This window comes from Podarcis filfolensis (genome assembly GCF_964270895.1).
Source record: "Podarcis filfolensis genome assembly, chromosome: 16".
NCBI lineage: Eukaryota > Metazoa > Chordata > Lepidosauria > Squamata > Lacertidae > Podarcis > Podarcis filfolensis.
Genome location: NC_139620.1, coordinates 12,731,378 through 12,745,771, shown reverse-complemented (window position 1 = coordinate 12,745,771; position 14,394 = coordinate 12,731,378). Strand labels below are relative to the sequence as shown.

At 47.8% G+C, this 14,394-nt stretch overlaps 1 protein-coding gene across 1 annotated transcript in view; it reads right to left on the bottom strand.

Moving 5' to 3' along the window:
* Positions 1-8,599: 8,599 nt before the first annotated feature.
* Positions 8,600-14,394, bottom strand: part of LOC310752105 (uncharacterized protein) — a 37,797-nt gene continuing 32,002 nt past the window's right edge. The window contains exons 6-9 of the mRNA XM_083591865.1: positions 13,306-13,574; positions 12,606-12,708; positions 10,611-10,879; positions 8,600-8,891 (exon numbers count right to left, since the gene is read on the bottom strand). Of these exons, the coding sequence (XP_083447991.1) occupies positions 8,793-8,891; positions 10,611-10,879; positions 12,606-12,708; positions 13,306-13,574 (740 nt within the window). The 3' untranslated portion in view covers positions 8,600-8,792. The remainder of the gene's footprint in view (positions 8,892-10,610; positions 10,880-12,605; positions 12,709-13,305; positions 13,575-14,394) is intronic.

The window sequence follows — 14,394 nt, the reverse complement described above, 5'->3', positions numbered from 1 at the left end:
TCACCACTATGAGCTGAATAAAGAGCATGAAATCACTTTGCGACTCTGAGTATATTTCAGATTTATTTGACAAAGTTCAAACGTACATCTCCAGCGTTTCCATTAGCCTCCTTCCCCTTGTGCGCAGTTGCTCCCTCTAATCTTACTTCCTTCTTTTCCGCACCCAGCATGCAAGTCTGCGAAAACTCCTCCCCTTACTTCCTCTGTGTACAGCATGACTTGTCCCAGGCTCATCCTCCTCCCCCTCTACGTCAGACTGACTGTCAGACGACAAGCTGCTGATAATCTCTTTAGGCTCTCTATAACTGCTGGTTTCTGTCCTTTCATCTTTTCCCGTTTGCCTCTCCCTGACAAGAGCCACACCTCCAGTGAAGCAGGGGGGGAAAGGAGGGGCAAGGCGAGGGAAAGGCTCACCGATGCTACTGTGAGCCCAAGCGCTTCGCTTAGCCTTGTTGGTCAGGAAACAGACATGCCCAGTTTTCTCAGAGGGATGAAACGGAAGGAGGGGAGGCAGAGATTTGGGGTGTCTAAGTTCTTATGTTGGGGGAGAAACCAGAAGGGGCCACTCCCGGAAGCTGCAAGTGACTGAGACAGACATGAACTTTGGGTTTCTGCACTGTGCATAGTCCGCACTAAATAAAACCTGTAAAAGACAAGTTGGGGTCCTGGCTGTTTACTTGCAAGCAACCACCTGCAAACCTGACAGAACTAATTGGTCTTCCACAGTGATGAATAGGTGTTTGTTTGCAGGAAGAAATGAGTGCCACAAACAGGCAGGTAAAAACAAAAGGGCAATAGCTCCATGGTGATTGTTGTTGTTATTATCATCATCATCATTTTATTTATATGCTGCTCATCTGACTGGGTTGCCACCAGCCACTCTGGGGGGGCTCCCAGCAAAATATTAAAAACACAATAAAACATCAACCATTAAAAACTTCCTTGAACAGGGCAGCCTTCAGACGTCTTCTAAAAGTCAAACAGTTGTTTATCTGGTTGACATCTGATGGGACGGCATTCCATAGGGTGGCTGCCACTACAGAAAAGACCCTCTGCCTGGTTCCCTGTAGCTTCACATCTTGCAATGAGGGAACCACCAGAAGGCCCTCATCCCCGGCATCTTCAGGCTGGGTTGAAAGAGACTCCTGCCCAAAATCCCAGACAGCCGCTGCCAGTCAGTGTGGACAATACTGAGCTGGATAGACCAACCGTCTGATGCAGCTTCCTATATTCCTAAGGGGCTGGAGATGTTTCCACATCATTGTAATGGGTGGCAATTCATGCGAGAAAAGCCATTGCATTGGGAATCCCACCGATGGGAGGGGGAAAGGAAATCCCCTTGACAAGGGCCAAGTTGAAAGCACAAAAACCCACCCACTCCAGTATCTCAGAGCTGCTTGCTGAGTTTGCGCACTTGTCTCTCGCGGGCTTCGAAAGCTATCTTGGCATCCATCAGCTCGGCCAGAGCCTTGCGTATTGCCTCCATCTCCTGCTCAGCCTGCTCGTAGTTCTGGGCCAGCTCCCGGTTCTCCTGCTGCAGCTGCTCAAGGATCAACGTGACGTCCTGGTTCTGCCGCCTGCAGCGGTTCTTGAGCTGCTCTGCTTCAGCAAGCAAGGTCTCCACCGTCTTGATCATGGACTCGATCTGCTCTCTGGACATAGCTGCAAAAGGGGAACGTGAATATTTTGCTTAATTCTTTTAGAAAGAGGAGCTCTTGGGTCAGATCAAGGAGCCACCAAGTCGGTTTGGGCTGGTCCATTAGAGCAAATGAGGCACTGCCCTACCAAAGCTCAGCCAGCCAGCCAGACCCCATATTCCTGCCTTCGTACTAACAACCAGTCACTGCAGATGGTGCTGCCTGTCGGCTCCTTCCTCCTTAGAATACATCCACACACCATACATCAGGCTTCCTCAGCCTCGGCCCTCCAGATGTTTTTGGCCTACAACTCCCATGATCCCTAGCTAGCAGGACCAGTGGTCAGGGATGATGGGAATTGTAGTCTCGAAACATCTGGAGGGCCGAGGTTGAGGAAGCCTGCCATACATTGAAAGCACAATGATTCCACTTTAAAGAGGCATGGCTTCCCGCAAAGAATTATGGGAGCTGTGGTCTGTTAAGAATGCTGAGAGTTGTTAAGAGGCCTCTATTTCCTCCTCCCCCAAAAAAAAACAACAACACTACAATTCCCAGAGTTCCCTGGGAGGAAGGGTTGCTTGGTAAACAACTCTCAGCAAGAGCCAGTGACAGGCAGAGCCACTAATTATAGTTTTGTCCCCATCCTGCTCCTCTCTGCCAAGTTCTACAAGGGGCAACTCTGAGACTAAGGAGGAGGAAGAACCTGGCAGGCAGGGCCATCGCTTGGTTATAAGAAAGAAGGCAAGCAGTTGGGGGTTTACTGAGGACAGGCTGATGTTGGTGGGGCAGTGCCCCACTTGTCCTAATGGACCAGACTCCACTGCAGATCAGTGCAAGCAATCCACTAGTCCAGAACTGGCTGCGGATCTCCAAGATCTTAGACAGAGAGAAGCTTCCTGCTGCTTGATCCTTTTAAAAGGAGATGCCAACTGGGATTGAAGCTGGGACCTTCTGTATACAAAGCAGATTGAACTATGGTCCCTGTCCTGGAACTGATACCACAACAGCACAGGTTCAGTACTGTCTGCTCTGACCAGCAACCACTCCCCAGGACCTCAAGCAGAAAGAGAGTCTCTCCCACCATCCTGCTACCTGACCTTTTAAACTAGAAATTCTGGAGACTGAACTTAATACTTTCTACATGCAAAGTGTCTCCCTTCCATGGTGCTTTGGTCTCTTCCCATCTAAGAAGCTCTCCAGGATCTGACGGGGGCTGTTTTCATAATTTGCTCTCAGGTCTTTGTAACTTGAGATGCCAGGGATTGAACCCAGAACCTTTTGCAGCTGTCCTGCCACTGAGCTAACCAGCCCTTCCCCCAGGCCCGAGGCAGTTTCAGTTTTTATAAGACAGTGTCAGTTCTTTGACTTGAAAGAAACCAAAAGACATGGAAGGCTCTTTAAGAGTGGTCCAGTAAACTACTAAGATGCCATATTCTGCAACTGTTGAATTTCCCAATTGATGCTGAAAGGCAGTCCCACATAGAGCAGATTTAATTAGAGTGACATTATTATAATAATTATTATTAATAAGCATATTAGTTCCTTTTTTTTTACAAAAGTAACTCAGAGACTCGCACCAATAATTAAAAAATAATGAACCTGTCAATTATGATACTCCCGGTTTCTCAGGAAAACATCTGTTCATGTTTCTGCAATGATGTGTGATTCTTTCTTTGAATAAAAGCAACGTAGTGGAAGTTTGTCAGTATTTTAGTGAGGAGAATTTCTCCTCATGGGCACTTTTTTCCTAGGTAGCTTTGGTTGATACATTTGCACAAGAATTCTCTCTAACTGTGTTTCTCTATGCTATTTTCACTAATGTAGGACCTGTGGAAAGACAGGCAGACATAGCTGGTTAGAGAACTTCACTGTAAAATTCAGAGAATTTTACAAGGTAGCTTTGTTTGGGTTCACATATTGATTTGAGAAGTGCAAATCAGGTCGTTTCTCATTCAAATGCAAACAAAATTATAATTCTCCTCCACCCCTACATTGACATCTACCAAGGAGAGGGGAGGCGGTTTATGGCTATAAAGCAGAAGGCATCACATTATGGGCTACTCTTCCCTGCCCCCCAACACACCTCAGGTCTTGCCCCTCAGGAAAAGCTGCTCACTCACCAGCTGGGCTGCAGGAAGGCCTGAAGTAAGAGTTGAAAGAGAAAAATCCGTCCAGCTTTCCTGCTTAAGACGCTCAACCTAAGCAACTGGGTCTAAGCAAAAGGGGCCTTGACTCCTTCCACACTGTCAGGCCACAGGAGGGGTGCTTGATTGATCAGCTCATCAACATGAGGGTCCCTGAGTTTTCCCAGACAGCGACACGGAAGCAGATGCAAAGGATTGAGGGAAGGGATTAAGGCAAGCTAAATCCAGCTGAACATTCAGAGGCTTTACTGCCTGCCTGCTCTCCCGACAATCCGTGGCCTGAGCCTCGACTCCAGTTAGGGAGGAATGAAAGCAAAGAACCATCAACTCTTTCCCCTTGGAGAACACTCAGATCCTCTAGCTCCCCAGAATGCTCTGGGGTCTGGGGAGATCTCAAGCAAAGCAAGAGCAGAGCATCCTTCCGCCTGGAAGTGAGTGGGGCGGGTAAACCAAGGATTCCTTCACTCTCTGTGCAAAATGAGAAAAGCAGTCTCCTTAGGGCAGTGGGGCCTAGACAAATTTTTTGAGGACTGCGACATTTGCAGGGAAACCAAAATGCTTGTTTGCTATTGTACTACCAACCTTACTGTATGCTTGTGAAACATGGGCCACTTATAAACGTCATCTCCAACTCCTCGAAAGATTCCATCAGCGGTTGTCTCCGAAAAATTTTACACATCACTTGGGAAGACAGGCGAACTAATGCCAGTGTACTGGAAGAAGCCAAGATCACCAGTGTTGAAGCAATGATTCTTCAACATCAACTTCGTTGGACTAGTCATGTTGTGTGGCTGTCTGATCATCATCTTCCAAAGCAACTACTTTATTCCAAACTTAAAAATGGAAAGTGTAATGGTGGTGGTCAACAGAGGTTCAAAGACTCTCTCAAGGCAAATCTTTAAAAATGTAGTATAAACACCGACAACTGGGAAACACTGGTCTGCAAGCGCTCCAGTTGGAGAACAGCCTTTACCAAAGGTGTCATGGGTTTTGAAGACTCTCGGACTCAGGATGAAAGAGAGAAACGTGCTAAGAGGAAGACACATTTGGCAAACCCTCACAGTGATCAACTCCCGCCTGGAAACTTCAGTCCCCACTGTGGAAGGATGTGTGGACCCAGAACTGGCCTCCACAGTCTCTTACGGACTCACTGTTAAAACCGTGTTTATTACTCGGCTATGAGTGATCACCAAAGAAGAAGAAGAAGAAGAAGCCACTTTGCCCCCACACACCCAAGCAGCCCTTTCAATCCAAGGGCTGCGTTCCTTAGTCAGCAGCCTTCTAAAGGCCACATGCTGGGTGGGGCAAAGGATTCAACTCTTATCTTTGTCCAGCCACACTCACAAGTCAGATGGTTTCATGGACAGGTTGGGTACAGAGGAATGGTGGGAGCAACCAGCTGAGGAACCCCCCAAGGGCAGAAGGCTCAGAGCCAGGGGAGTGGTGGTTGGACGACAATGAGTGGTCCGAGGGAGAATAGGGAGAAGACTGGGAAGAGGAAGTGTCAGAAGCTGAAGAGGTAACCGGGCTTAGTGAGCAGGGGGAATCTGTGGCAGAGAGAAGTCCAGAATCAGAGGCAAAGGCAGAAATGGAAGCAGGAGAGAAGGAGGAGGGAGGCCAAGAGACAGAGATGGGTCTGACTGGTGAAGAGGCACAGGTGTCTTCTCTTCCTGCTGCAACAAGCTCCCCTCCTGCCTGGTCTCCCAGAACCAGGAGAGACATGAAGAGGGTAGGGGAAAAGATAGCTTCATGACGGCACAGTCTCTGATTGCTTGAGGAAAACCCTGGAGAGGAGGAGACAGGCAGCTGTGGGGAGGCAGGGACCTTCAGCCTCTGCAACTGCTTCATGGGGGCAAGACCTGCCAGAGATGAGTTGCTGTGCTCATTAGGCCTGACACTCCTGTGCAGATCCCATTCTTGCTAATAAAGAGTTAACTCCACTTGCTCAGGGTAATTTACTGCTGGCTCACTCCTCTCAGATGGGCCTCTCTCCATCCAGAACACTAATTGACTAGAAGTGCTCATCTTGCAGTAACATAAATTGTTTTTGCACATAGAGGTGTTTTTTTAATTGCTTTTACATGTGAGAGCATTTTTTTTATTTTTTGTATATGTTTTTTAATGTTTATAATTGTTTTTTCCGTATGAAATGGTGCAATTGTTTTTACGGCTGGTGTTTTTATTGTGAAATCGCTTTGGGATATTTTTACAGGAAGAGATTCGTTGAGTTAAATAGATTTTTTAAAAAGTTGTACCAATACATGGCAATATGCAAACAGTGTGCGAATCAACATTCCCTGTTGTTTTTATTCTCTCTCTTTTAGCAATGCTTTGTTGGCTGCCTTTGATGACACACTCCCCTTTCTGAGAGGATTTCTGTGCACTGCAACCACCCACTCTGACTTCTCTCTCTCTCTCTCTCTCTCTCTCTCGCTTGCTCTCTCCAGCTGGAGCATGCTCCCAAACTCTAAAAGCACCCTTCGGTAATCTTCCTAGTCTTTCTGCTCTGCCACCTTTACAATCCCATTATCCCTAGCCATTAAAAGAGAGAGAATCTATCTACCTATCTATGGAGAGACAGAGCTCTTTGCCCCAGGAAGGGCTTATCTTTCAGGACTTCCTCTTTTGCCAGCTGCCTAGGAATAGCTCCATCGATTTACGTTTACATACAGGGAAATGGATCCCTATCAGAGTTGGCCTCGGGAATCCCCCAGTGACTTCACAGGCTGTTTCAGAAGAGGAGGGTGGCTGAGCGGTATATGAATGAATGAATGAATGAATAAATTATACCCCAGCCACTCTGGGCGACTCCCAACAAAATATTAAAAACCACATCAAACATTAAAAACTTCCCTAAACATCGCTGTTGGCAATGAGGGGGGAATATTGCGGTGTTTTGTAAACTGATGGTCAAGAAACTCACCCAGCTCAAGGGGTTAAATCTGGCCATCTGAGCCTTTCTGAATGGCCCTCAAAACTCTCCTCAGACCACAACCCTTCACTGGGCCTGCTTCACACCCAAATGTTCTTACCAGGTTCAATGGTGTCCACAGTTAGCACCCAGATAAATGGACTTGGTTGCCTGGATGGAGGACAAAGGATGGTGTGGGGGGGTGTAAACCAGCCTACACACCAAGGCAAAATTTGCATTTCTAGCTCTGCCTACTTTTGCCTCTTGCCCCATCCACCACCACTATGTGGCCCCCAGAATGTCATGGCCCTTGAGTTGAAAAATAATTCCCCATCCCTGTTGCAAACTATGGGTGACTTCTTTTTGCTGTTGCAAAAATTAAAATGGTCCTTTCTAAGTGTGTGTGTGTGTTTTTAACCAGAGACTCATGTGGGGCATGTTGCCAAATGAACCAAAAATGAAGAAGGAAAAAGTTGCTACCTTTGGGGGCAGACTCTGTTCTTACGACTTGAGCAGAAGCCAGGCAGACAAAAATTTAGCAGTTGTTGCTTTTGCATGTCAACTACCGTGTTTCTGCGTGGCTAGCTGCATTAAAGGGTCAGAGAAAGAATGAGACAACCCCAGGAGAAGAGAGCAGGGTTCGGATAGGAGGCCTACTCTCCTTTGGGTGACCCATGGGCTGTTGCCGGAAGAGAAGAAGAAAAAGAGGAGTGGGAAATGGGGAACATGTTGAGACAAAAAGAAAGGCCGTCCATCCCTCAAGTCCCTAGTGGGCATGGCACCAATACACAACAATCTTGGCTAGCTGCCAGGGTCCTCCAGGACCCTGACAGGGCCCACTGCTGATGCCTGCATCACTCAGGAGCGTTGTGGGAAATTAAAATGGCACCTTCCTGATGCCCTGTGCTCATTCAGGGTTGTGCTTCTGCCCATCATCACCACAACCCACATAGGAAGCTGCCATACCCCACAAGTGTACCGGAAAAAAAATAGAACATCCCATTTTTTATTGCCACAGAATGGCGGCCATTTTGGTTGCTGTGATTTCACTCGATTTCCAGACACAATTTCCCAATGCAATTTCCCCCTGAAAAGTGTTTGGGGTGGCACGACCTTGCGCAGCACCCCAAAATGCGCATTTTTTGGTGTCGTACCTGGAAAAAAAACCACTTTTGTTGGAGGACTGCAGCGCAAAAACAAGCAAGATCACAGCAACCAAAATGGCTGCCATGCTCTCACGATAAAGAATAGCAAGATGGTGTCCTGGAAGTAGTAGCCTCGATTTGGGCTTCAAGGTATTGGAGGGTATGAGCTGCTGTGCACTGAGTCAGACCAGTGGTTCAGCCAGCTCAGTACTGCATGCACTGGCTGGCAGTGACTCTCCAGGATTTTAGGCAGTGGACATTCCAATCTCTACATGGAGATGTTGGAGACTGAACCTGGGACGTCCTACATGCAAAGAGGTTGCTCTACCACTAAGCTACAGCCACAGCATGGTAGGAGGTAGCTCCAGGAGAAGGTCTAGCCAGCATAATGAATCCAGTAGTCCCAGTGGTCTAGGTTGCTTAGCAACAATCGCAAGAGGCCTAGCAAAGCATCCCAACTATTGCATAGCCAGACCGTGAGAGGCTTCTGTTGCCGCCATCTTTGTGCCGACCAATAACAACCACACAGGGCAGCATCACCCCCTCTCTGTTGCCTGGCAACCACAGCAAAAGGCCAACCTTGCCCCCGCCTCTTTGTTGCCAAGCAACCATTACAAGAGGCTTAGTACCACCATTTCTGTTGCTTAGCTATTCACATTCGAGACTGGCGGTGCCATCACCACTTTGTCGCCTTAGCAACGTACACCGGACAAAGTAGGGCTTAGCGGAGTCGTCAACAAAACAGATACCGCCACAAGCGTATATCCTGAAGAGAGTTTTATTGGCTCCAAGCACGGTGTGGGTGGATGGTTTTCTTCTGTCACGAAATCTGATTTAATCTTTGGTCTGGTGGTCTGAAAACAATCTGTCAAATAAAAGACGCTAGGCAGTCAAAAAAACACCCCCAGAGCTGGTAATGATCCCGCCATGGAGGCCCCTGGCCCCTCCCCACAAGCTATTCGTAGCGGTGCTTGCGCCTCTTCGCCGCAGATCGGATCATGGCGGCTGCCACACCCATCATGCCAATTGTCCCCACAGCAATGGCCTCGGTGACCTGTAAGAAAATGGGAGAGAACGGTGGGTGGGCTATGAGTCAGAGAGAGATTCACAGAAGTTGCACGCTGATGTCACACGGCCAACACACACTTCCGCTTGTCGTGTGTCTGAGCGCCTTTACCTTTCCCCCCACCGTTTTCTTTCAGATAAATCGCTCTTTAGTGCTAAATCATCACAAATGCCAAACCCCTGGTTTTCTTGGCAGGGAGTGGGTGGGCAAACAGAAGTGTGGAGAAGCCCCGTCTTCACATCATATCCATTCTTTTAATAAATGGTTACAAACAGACTTGTAAGGCTGGATGAATCTGACCCCATCTTACATTTAAAGAGGTATTATACCCACTTTAAACAGTTGTGGCTCACACCCCCCCCAAAAAAAAAAAATCCTGAGCGTGCTGAGAGTTGTTAGGAGTCATCACAAAGCTACAATTCCCAGAGTAGTTTAACCATCAATTCCTCTCTGCAGGGATCATTGGGAACTGTGGTGCAGGTGGGTCCATCTGTTTCCCTTTCTCTCTGTTTCTCATTTTTCCTCCACATTTCCATCTCAGTTTGCAAATTCATCGGCATTTCAGTATGAATGTCTCATATACACATGTTTTCGTATGCAATTTTGCAAAATGTGCACTTTTTATCCATGCAGTTTTCCCCAATGTAATGCTTTTTCCCCCCAAGTTATTTTTTTTACTATTTATGCTGTTTTATGCACACTTTGTCCCCAAATGTGCATTTTTTCCTACACATTTCTTTCCTGGAGAAGAACATTGCAAAATTCAGAGAACTGTGAATTTCGAACGATAGCTGTGTTTCAGTTTGTGTATTGTTATGGAAAGCCCAGATTCAGTGTGTTCACCTTTAAATGCAAAGTAGGGTGGGGTCATGATCCCTACTTTGCAGAAGGGGAAAACACTGAGGCTGAACGAACACTGCCTCACTTCAAGTGAATTTAAGGCCACACTTGAACCAGAGACTTCCTGGTTTACAGTTTACTCGCTGCAACGCATTAGCTCTAATAGGGTAGGCTTTGGGGTAACAGGGAAGCAGCAGGTGTACTGGGATTTTTGCTCCAGAGAGTTGAAAGCGTTACCAAAAAAAGGACATCACTGCTGCCATAGTGAACATGCTCATTCTGCTCTCTTTTCTGGTCAAAGAGGTGTTGCAGGTTTTTGGCCTTGCTTCAGGAACCTGCAAAACCTGTCTGAGCCAGACATGACAACATAACAAAAGAAATGTAAAGCAGAAAGAAAGAAGCCTCCCTCACACCACCTTTACTTTCCTCCCTCTTTCTCTTCAGTATACCTGAAGGAGCGTCTCCACCCCCATCGTTCTACCCGGACACTGAGGTCCAGTGCCGAGGGCCTTCTGGCGGTTCCCTCATTGCAAGAAGTGAGGTTACAGGGAACCAGGCAGAGGGCCTTCTTGGTAGTGGCACCCGCGGGGTATAAATAATTTATTATTATTATTATTATTATTATTATTATTATTATTTAAAATGTCAGACTCCAGCCTTATTTCCATGTTGTAGAAAGGGGAAGCACTGAGGCCGAAGTAATGCTGTCTTACTTCAAGAAATGAGATTCCAACTAAACACTAATTTCTGAGGGTTAGAGCTGTTCTGCAGTGGAACAGACATCCTTGGAATTTGCTGTGATTTCTGAAATGCAGGGGGGACTAAACTAGACTGGGCCCCTTCCAGCTCTACATTTTGCAGTTCTACCTGGTCACTCATTGCAACTCCATATCGCAGGTCCATCACAAAGTGTTCACAGTTGTGGCTCGTCAGATTGTAGGGCATCTCCCTCCCAACCAGCTCCTCTGCCCGCTGGAGGATCTTGGCAAGTGGCAGCACAGGAATCGTGAGGTCGTGCTTGTTATTCACTCGGAACTGGTCTTTCCTCACCACGACATCAAGCCAGTCCTTCTTCACGTAAGCTCTGTCAGACAAGACCGCCAGTACGCTGGCAGCACCGTTTGCAAGACGGTCGCCTGTTGGAGGGAAGGAAAAAAGATGTGGGGAGACTCTCAAGGGCTCAGAATCTACAAACAGGGCAGGAAGAACTGAAAGGACAAATTAAAATAGGGAGATCTGGGAAAGCAAAAATTTGGAACACATTGATCATCCTCCTGCCATTAAGATGGTTGTTGTTGCTGCTGCTGCTTCTGCTGCTGCTGCTGCTGTTTCCACTATTATTTATTATTAGACCATCTGTAAAGGTAAAGGGACCCCTGACCATTAGGTCCAGTCACGGACGACTCTGGGGTTGTGGTGCTCATCTCGCTTTATTGGCCGAGGGAGCTAGCCTACAGCTTCCAGGTCATGTGGCCAGCATGACTAAGCCGCTTCTGGTGAACCAGAGCAGCGCACGGAAACGCCGTTTACCTTCCCGCCGGAGTGGTACCTATTTATCTACTTGCACTTCGACGTGCTTCCGAACTGCTAGGTTGGCAGGAGCAGGGACCGAGCAACGGGAGCTCACCCCATCGCGGGGATTCGAACCACCGACCTTCTGATCGGCAAGTCCTAGGCTCTGTGGTTTAACCCACAGCGCCACCCGCGTCCATCTGTGGAACACTCTATTTAAAGGAAACTTGTTTTCATCTTCTGGCTCCCACAATGCCTTCCTACAGGGAAATGTGAAGTCTCTCCCGGTGTTGCTGGACTCCAGCTCCCATCTCCCCTTAAGTCAGCATAGCCAAGGATGACGGGAACTGTAGTCCAGAAATATCTGGAGGACCACAGCTTCCTGATCGCTGCAACAGGCATAGGGAACCTTTGGCCTCCCACATGTTGCTGAACTACAACTCCCAGAGGCCCCCTCATGCATGGCCAAGGGAGTCGATGGGAGTTCAGCAACATCTGGTGGCATGAAAGTTTCCTGTAGCAGCCCTTTGAGAATCTCAGAAGAGTTCTGCTGGATCAGACCAAAGGCCTTTCAAATTGAATCGAGTATTTGAAAGAGCCTGGCTGTCTGGAACCCTGAACAGAAGCACTTCCATGCTGCAACGCTTTGTTGCAGGCGGCACTTGCGCCTTCTACAAGCCATGTACAAAAGAATATCAGGAAATGTTCTAAAGTGTGTGCGAGTGTGTGTGTTATAAATTAAGGTTACCAGATGTCCCCATTTCCTGGAGACAGACCCCAGATTTACAAATCAGTCCCCATTCAAAATCCATTGAAGTTGAAAAGTGTCCCCAGATTCATTGGAAAAAATCTGGTAACCTTATTATAAATGGTTCTTGCTGTCATTCTGTTACAAAGCCTGAACAGCTCAGACCTCTCCCACAAGCAGAGCTGTGTTGGGGGGCAGGGGGCTAGCCAGGTTTTTTGCCCCAGGTGAAGCCCCCAGAGGGGTGCCATTGACACTCGCAGCCTGTGTGTGTGTGTGTGTGTGTGTGTGTGTGTACGCAAATGTGCATGGGGGTGTGTGCCAAACTTGGTCTTTGACCTGAGTGAAATAAAGCCTAGTTTCGCCCCTGCCCATAAGCCATCCTAGCAGCTCTTGCCATGAAATAATTCTTAAGAAGGAGTGCTAGGATCCAAGCCACCGAGCTGCCCCTTTAAGGCCTTCTGCAACCCAAGGAAGGGGAGGGGCCTGAGTGGGTGTGGTCTGTCCATGAAGGTATAACAGGCTTCATTCCACTCCAAGACTTTGTAGGAGCAAGATATTTCATGGGCTTTGCCCTGGGCTGATGGGTTTCCATGGAAACTTACATTCAGGAGCTAAGTGAACAACTTTGCCTTCCCCAACGTAGATGGCCCAGTGCTGATAACAAGAGCGGAAGATCTCAATAAGGTCGCCAGGTTTAATTTCATCCTACAGGTAAAAAAAAGAAAATTAAAGAAAGATTGAAGTGGGTTTTTTTAGTGGTGCTAAAAGGCTGCTGCTTGCCCATCTCCCAGAGATGAGACAGAAAGGTAGCATTTCCTTTTGTGGCCAAGATTGCTGTTTCTGGTTCCATGCCCAGTGCTTCACCCCAGGGGTAAAAGTAAAGGGACCCCTGACCATTAGGTCCAGTCATGGCTGACTCTGGGGTTGCGGCACTCATCTCGCTTTATTGGCTGAGGGAGCCGGTGTACAGCTTCCGGGTCATGACTAAGCCGCTTCTGGCGAACCAGAGCAGCGCACGGAAACGCCGTTTACCTTCCCGCCGGAGCGGTACCTATTTATCTACTTACACTTTGACGTGCTTTCGAACTGCTAGGTTGGCAGGAGCAAGGACCGAGCAACGGGAGCTCACCCCGTCGCGGGGATTGGAACCGCCAACCTTCTGATCGGCAAGTCCTAGGCTCTGTGGTTTAACCCGAGTCCCTATCACCCCAGGGGTAGCCAATGCCAATAGTCAATGGATGTGGCTGGACTACAACTCCCATGTATGCTGACAGGCCTTCTTCCCTGCCCTGCCCACTGCACCTGCTCGTTCATTTCTGCTCCGTATCGTAGCTCCATAACAAAATGCTCGCAGTTGGGGCTGTTGAAGGTGTAGGGCATCTCCTTGCCCACCAGCTCCTCGGCCTGCCAGAGTATCTTGGCCAGGGGGAGCGGCGGCTGCGTCTCGTCATGTTTATTGTTCACCCGGTACCGGTCCTTCCGCACAACGTCTTCCAGCCAATCCTTCTTTACGTAAGCTCTGTCGGGCAAGACCGCCAAGGCATTCGGAGTTCCATCCGGAAGATGGTCACCTGGGGAGGAGAAGGAAGAGTGGGGAGAGACAGAGTGAGAACGGGACGAAAACAGCACATCTCTCGATCTCTCAGCAAGCTTGCCTGTCTCCCCATCTGTTCTCTAGGCATTCAGACACCTCTTAAGATCCCATAACCAAGTTGGCCATTACGGTTCCTGAGATCAAGGAGCAGGTTTCTTATCTACGCTTGGTAGCAATTGGGCGTTATTTTAATCAAGATGGCAAACTGCGCCTTTCAAAACTGCAGTGGCTTTAACCAAGGAGACAGCTATACAGCTGCAAATGAAACGTTTTAAGTGTGTTTTTAAGTGCATTATACAAATGTGACACTAGATGGCGATGGTGAGCTTATGGCAAATTCAATATTTTCTGAAAAGCTTTTTAAAGAAGCATTTCAGTGTTTTTTAAACATGTGTCTAGATTCCACCCAAATTTGGCATGGTGGTTGTTAAGATCAAAGACTCGTTTTTCATCTGTGTTTGGATACAATTTGGGTGCCATTTTGAATGTAGGTGGAGGACTGAACCTTTCAAAGCTGCATTTATTTTGAGGTTTCTTAGAATTCCTGAGCAACACCAGTTACTAGGCTGCAGGTATATGTTAAAACTGGATTGATGCAGAGAGGCTTCGCAAGGCCCAGGCAGCCATTGGAGGCAGCCATGGAGATGCAATGTTGACAGGTGCATCAGAAGTCTTATAGCCCTGACTGAAAAAGAGAGGAGCTAATATAAGAGCTATTGTAAGATTATTTTGAAGTGGATTCAATATTCCATTAAGTCCCTTTGTGATGATTGCATATTTGTCCCCACCTGTGCTCT